Source organism: Plodia interpunctella, chromosome 1 (assembly GCF_027563975.2).
Source record: "Plodia interpunctella isolate USDA-ARS_2022_Savannah chromosome 1, ilPloInte3.2, whole genome shotgun sequence".
NCBI classification, from domain to species: Eukaryota; Metazoa; Arthropoda; class Insecta; order Lepidoptera; family Pyralidae; genus Plodia; species Plodia interpunctella.
Window position 1 is genome coordinate 8,911,588 of NC_071294.1, and position 6,438 is coordinate 8,918,025.

A 6,438-nucleotide genomic window follows, 5' to 3' on the forward strand; every position below is an offset into this window, starting at 1 on the left:
AAATAGTTTATTCTAATTTAATATTATTGTTGTGAATAAATAAATTCAAATACCTATTCCATGTCAACTTGTCTGTATGTTGTGTATACGTATGACATAAATCGGAAAGTCGTATAGAAATGTTCATTTGAAAGCTTGATATTATACCCACGGAATAATAAACCTGTGTTTATTTTTCCGTGAATATATCTAACGACACGTTTTTGGCTTAAAATGTGTATTTAAAAACAAATGAATGACAGATGTCAAAAGCAAATCTAGATGTAAAAAATGTCAATTTCTGTTTTGTGTGTGTAGGTAGGTATATCTACTTACTCCTACTATCCGATCCACATTTTCATATCTATAGCACTATGAAAAAGATAGGATTTGATTTATAAAATTTCGGTTCACTAAATTGCTCCTAATATTATACAAATGAAATAAAAATGGAAGTTGTACCTCAGCCCCTGCTTCGGCAAACTTTGCGGAACACTGTTGAAGATCTTCCTGATGAGGTATTGGAGTTCATATTGGGATTTTTACCACCCTATATGGATCTTCAAAATTGTATGACCGTGTGTAGACGATGGTTTAATTGTGCCCAAAGTACGTATTATTTATTATACTGTTTTTCAAAGACAATATGTCTTCCCCCATATAAAATAATATTTTATTTGCTTATTTATATTTACAGATGTCTTGCGGAAAACCTCGATGAAATTGAATAAAGCTGTAGCAGAGTTCAATATATTATGGAAGAATATTGGTCCTGCTGATATGGTTCCAACAATAACAAAAAGATTTTCTCATGCAGCTTGTGTTCTGGAAAATAATATGTATATTTTTGGTGGTTGTACAACAAATGCTACAGCATTCAATGATCTCTGGAGGTTTGATTTGTCCCGGAGGCAGTGGATAAGACCACTAGCAACAGGAACATATCCAGTTCCTAAAGCATACACAACAATGGTTCACTATAAAGATTATTTAATAGTATTTGGTGGTTGGACTTATCCATCCCCTTCTCAATACTACCAGAGTGTTTACATGTTTAATGAAATTCACTTTTACTGCATTAACACTAACAGATGGATACTTATAAACTCAGTTAATAGTCCACCGCCCATGGCAGGTCACTCTGCTTGCATGAAAGGTGATGAAATGGTAATATTTGGAGGTTTGGTTGTGGTTTCTGCTCATAATCATGAAATACAGTGTTCCAATGATGTTTGGGTATTAGATATGCCCTCATTAACATGGAGAAAGCAGCCTACAACAAAACCAAGACCATCTCCGCGTTATGCTCAATCACTCATCCGATTAGATTCAGACAGAATACTAATAATAGGAGGTGTACAAACTTTGCAAAATCGATTTGTGTACAGTGATTGCTGGGTCTTGACTATGAAAGGCCCGACATGGACTTGGAAAGAACTTGCAGTAAAAAATAAAGAGTGGGCTTCATCCAATATATGGTGTAACCCTGCATGTCGTGTTGGAGACAAGGTTGTAAGCTTGAGCCGTAGCAGAAACGGTTGGAACTGTGCCAAACCTTTAGTGACATCAGCTGTCCGCTTGTCAGCCTTAAGCAGGCCTGAAGGGGCACCTGTGGCAGTTAGGGTGGAACAAAGTTTACAAAGGCCGTTAGATAGAGATCAAAATATAAATGGCAGAAGAGGTGTGCTACCTAGACATGCAGCTGCACGGCAAGCTCAAGATGCCTCTAATGAACCTATTGCAGGTCCAAGCAATGAACAAGTAGGAAGTCAAGATTCAATCCCTATGAATGAAAATGCTAGGCCTGATAACAGTCCTGCAGGGCCTAGTTCAGAAAATAAACAAGTGGAAGGATTGGATTTGGGTAAAAATTCTCCAAAAGATCCAGCTTTAAGGAGAAATAAAAATAAAGTAAGATAAATTTTGTCTTGTTATGTCAACATTTTCAAGAATAGTAATAAGTTATTGCTAGCTAAAACTTCATAGAATAGTTTAGAGGACTTTATCCAACTCGTGTCTATAGAAATAATATAAATTTTTAAATTCAGATTAAATGGGAAATGTTAAATGTACTTAATTTTTTTATTATTATTTCCAGAACAGAGGGATCAAGATAGTTCGACAGCTACAGGAAGCTAATAAATACAGAATGGCTGCATTTGCATGTGACTCCTCACCAAATATAACACCACCAGAAAATGATCTCATTAATCAAAGACAAATTGCTCACCTAGAAAACAGAAGAGACCCAGATCCTCCTCAACCAAACCCACAACAAAACAATGAAAGGCAGCCTGCAGCCAAGAAAATTAAAAGGAATACATTGACTATGCATGTAATGGATATCTCAAGTGTTATAGATGGAAATTCATACAATTATGTCACATGGTTATGTCCTCGGCTAGGAGAAATGACTGGAGCACCAGAAGAAATAGTTATGTATTCTTTAGTGAAAGGAAATGGAGAACTAATTATGTTTGGTGGTGTTCGAAACGACATTACTCTTTTTAATTACAGGCAAGACCAACAAAGTATGTATTCAAATTCCATATTCTTTATTACACCTCCAAGGGATGTTATATGAATCTTTTAGTCAACACAATATCTGATTGTGTTCCTTTGAAATATCTTTCTTTTTTCTTATGTTTTGTTACTGTTGATAGATTCTGATTGTATTATATATAATATAGTTAACATGTTACCTACAAAAGCTTTCTCAAAAAATCATGTTATGCAACATTAAAAAAGCAAAGTGTAATTGCTTAAAATATAATTCATTGTACACCTACATAATTAAAATATCTATTACATTATATAACGAAACAAAAATGTGTTCTGTGATTTCTGTTGTAAATAAAAGTCTATTGTGTATAGGGTGTGTAAGTAACTAAGCTTATAAAATAAACAGTTGATTTATTATTGAAAATATTAATACAGAGTTTTTATTTGGTTTCTGGTAGTAAACCACCAAACACAGCAGCTGGAATTTCTTTTTTCTGAACTGGGGCGACTTCCCCATCATCTTCTTCACTATTATCAGAGTCCTCATCAATGTCAATCTCATCAGGATTAACAACTTTTTCAGAGCTTTCTTTAAGACCTTGTGTTTCTCCTCGTACAAACATGATATTGCCTTTACTTTGGACTGCCATTTCTGCAGCTTTTGCTTCCAACATTCTCATACCATCCTTTATTCCTGGAGCAAGATCTGAAACTGTACCAGCAGCTTGGGCAGCAGAGCTCAACATCTGGGCTGACATCATATTGACTTGGGTGTTATATGTAGCTTGTACACTTCTCTTAATCCTAAGCATTTCACGCATTGTGTCTTCATTCCCATGTCTTACTTCAAACTCTTTCCAAGTATTCCAAAAATCTGCAGTAATTCTTGGATCACACATTTGGCTACAATGGGCATAGATAGCACGAGCTCGGTCAATTTCTCCTAGTTTAGTCTCCATCTCAGAAAATCTAATACACATTTCTCTAGCCTTTTCTTCTGGCAATGTTTCAATTGCTTTTTCATAAATTTGGCGAGTTTTCGGAACCCCATAAATTTCAGCAGCTTTTTTGATATAGATATTATACATTTCAAACATCTGCTCTGGCAAAACTGCAGTTGTCGCACGCTCATAAACTGACATAGCATGCCTGGCTAAACCATGATCTTCTTCCAATTTAGCATAAAGTAAAAAAATTGATTTTGCAAATTCAGGTGGACAGTGTTCAAGACATTGTTCAAACAAATCTCTTGCTCTTTCAAGTTTAGTGCCCCCATATCTTTTCAAAAACTTTGAGAGGTATGTATTCCAAATATCATATACATTTGGCCATTTGAATAATGCAATACCTTTCTCATAAGCTCTAAAAGCTTCTTCAAAGTAATTATTTTCTTCTAAAAATAATCCATAATTTATTATTATTTGTGGAGTGGCTATCTTCAAATCAATTATATGATCATAAACAGCTTTGCACGACTTGTATGTGCCAAAACTTTCTTCTAAATCTGCATACATTGACCAAACTTTTAGAGACTTGTATAGGCGCATTTGTACAGTTTCTGTATCATCATGGTAAGCCACTTTTCTGCTTGGTAGAACTGTAGCTTTTTGCATCAGTTTGAGAGCTTCTTCGTAATTTTCATGTCTTATTTCCATTTCAGCCCATTCACACCAAACAGAAGCCAAATCATCAACTTTAGCATACATTACCTGAGTCGCTTTCTCAAAAATGACTCTTGCATCTTCTATCTGTTCATTTTTCTCATAAAATTTAGCAAAACCAACCCATAAAGTATAAAGCTTTCCTACTGCAAGTTTAGGATCTACTGTTTGAACAGCTTCAGTATAAGTATCAATGATTTCATGAGGTTTTCCTTCATACAATTTTACCCTCTTGTGCCATTCAGCTACATTGTGTGGATTTTGTCTCAATAAAACAGAATTTAGGAGTAGGAGTCTCCTCTCCATGAGATATTCAAATCTGGCTAGTCTTAGCTCTAAATCAATATCATCATCTTCAGAAGGATTTGGCTTTTTAGCAACTTCTTCCATTTTCTTGCTTAAACTAAGTTCCTCGAACTGTGCATATGCATCAAATACTTGAGTAAAATCTCGAACAGTTGTTACTGTTTGTATAGCTTCTTCATAAATATCCCTGGCTCTTTCAAAAAGACCACTTCTTACATAATAATCTGCCAGAGAATTCCATAAATGTCCTAGTTGATCAGTGTATCTTCTGAGACCACCTCTTATAATTGCATCTACATTTAGAGAATGTATTTTGTCAGGATTTTTAGATATTAGTTCACATAATTCATTCCATAGCTGATGGTTTGATTTACCATGTTTGGATTGAAAATTTTCATTATTTACAATCTGAGCTAGTTTTAGAGCTGCTTCATCTAATTTGTTGATTGATATCAAATAGTCAATATATTCTTCAGTATCCTCTGGGCAAAGCTTCAAATATCGCCGAAATACTCTTATTGCAGTTTCAGGAATGTCATGTTTTTTCAAAAAAATTAGATATAATGGCCATATTCTGTGATGTTGAGTTATAGGTAATGCACGTAAAGCACTATCAAATGCTTTTCTTGTCACAGTTATTTTGCATTGATCTGTCAAAAAGGTACAGTAATCCATCCAAAGTCGAGGCATTTTGTGCATAAATACTAGAGACCTTTCAAAGCAATTGTTTACATCTTCATAACATGGGTCAGTAATACACCGGCCACGAATTTGACTTCTTCTAAGTTTAAGATAATTATACCATAATTTAAATGATCCCGGTAACTCCTTAAGGGCTCTCTCATATATCATATTGATTTCATTTTTAGGTGCTGCTTTCTTATGTTCTATGTAACGAAGCCAATGTTTGACAGAAAATGGATTCCTCAGTATTTCTTCTTCATAAGGCAAGTCTTCTTCACTCTGAAAATGTTTAATAAGTATATTACACAAATTATGTAAAAACAACCAATAGGTATTAACATACTTGCACTCCCAAGTATGTTATTACCAGACTGAGGTTGACAGGTATTTATCATAATTTAACAAAATATAAGGTACCAGGTAAGGCATCGTGGTGCATTACTTTTGTTAGTTATACTTACAAAAAATATATCAATTTCTTTTCCATCTAAAAGGGGCATTTTTATTGGTTCGCTTTCAAAACTGAAATAACTTAATGAGAAGAAAAAGTATTCCTCGCTAAGCTTCTTAACTTAAAAGTACATGTATTAAAATAATGAAATAATAAACACTGTATGAAACGCCGACACAGAAATAAGCGCGGCGCGTTAGGTTTTTTTGGTCTGGACTGGACTGGACTGGATGAGTCTGTATATTGACTTTGACAGTTACATTACTGAACATTAGTTGTTTTACATGCAAAGAAAGCTGTACTATATAATAATTAATTAAGCAGGCAGGACCAAAGATTTGGAAAGGGATCCGCGCGGGGCAGGACGTCAGGATATGAACACACTATATATTCACAATTGCGGGTTAAGCTTTCGACTAACAAAAAATCGAAATCAGTCATTCGGATATATATTCAGTGTGAGGGTTGCATCGTCAACTAATCGTGCGCAGAAAATCGCAATGAAGTATGCCATTTTGTCTAAACGTTAGTAGCAAACCGGCGCGGCGGTTAAAATCAACATAAAATGAATTGCTATTCTATTGTATTAACTATAAACATGTGAAAATAGAATAATTCATGGAGAGTAAATAAATAAATTTGACAGTGCAACTCACCTTTTTTTAATTTTTGTTTATCTATGCAAGCTATATATATATATATATCTAGTTTATGTAATTTTTTTGTCGAATAAAAATATTTTCTTTCATTCTATATTGTCGTCCGTGAATGCGCCTAATGCCGAATGTCGATAAATTCGATTGCATTGACAGCACAATGCATCGACATTATATCGACAACACTAGGTTTCGTTCA

At 34.4% G+C, this 6,438-nt stretch overlaps 2 protein-coding genes across 2 annotated transcripts; one reads left to right on the plus strand and one right to left on the minus strand.

Annotated features, from left to right (window-relative positions):
* The first annotated feature begins 126 nt into the window (after positions 1-126).
* Positions 127-2,911, plus strand: Fbxo42 (F-box protein 42). The gene is made up of 3 exons (XM_053748301.2): positions 127-588; positions 677-1,890; positions 2,078-2,911. Exons 1-3 carry the CDS (start codon positions 429-431, stop codon positions 2,561-2,563), a joined length of 1,860 nt encoding a protein of 619 aa, XP_053604276.1. The 5' UTR covers positions 127-428; the 3' UTR covers positions 2,564-2,911.
* On the minus strand, positions 2,873-5,867 carry fand (fandango). The gene is made up of 2 exons (XM_053748278.2): positions 5,594-5,867; positions 2,873-5,411 (listed from the first exon to the last, which is right to left on the minus strand). The coding sequence occupies exons 1-2, from the start codon at positions 5,630-5,632 to the stop codon at positions 2,922-2,924; spliced, it is 2,529 nt and encodes an 842-aa protein (XP_053604253.1). The 5' UTR covers positions 5,633-5,867; the 3' UTR covers positions 2,873-2,921.
* Positions 5,868-6,438: the final 571 nt, after the last annotated feature.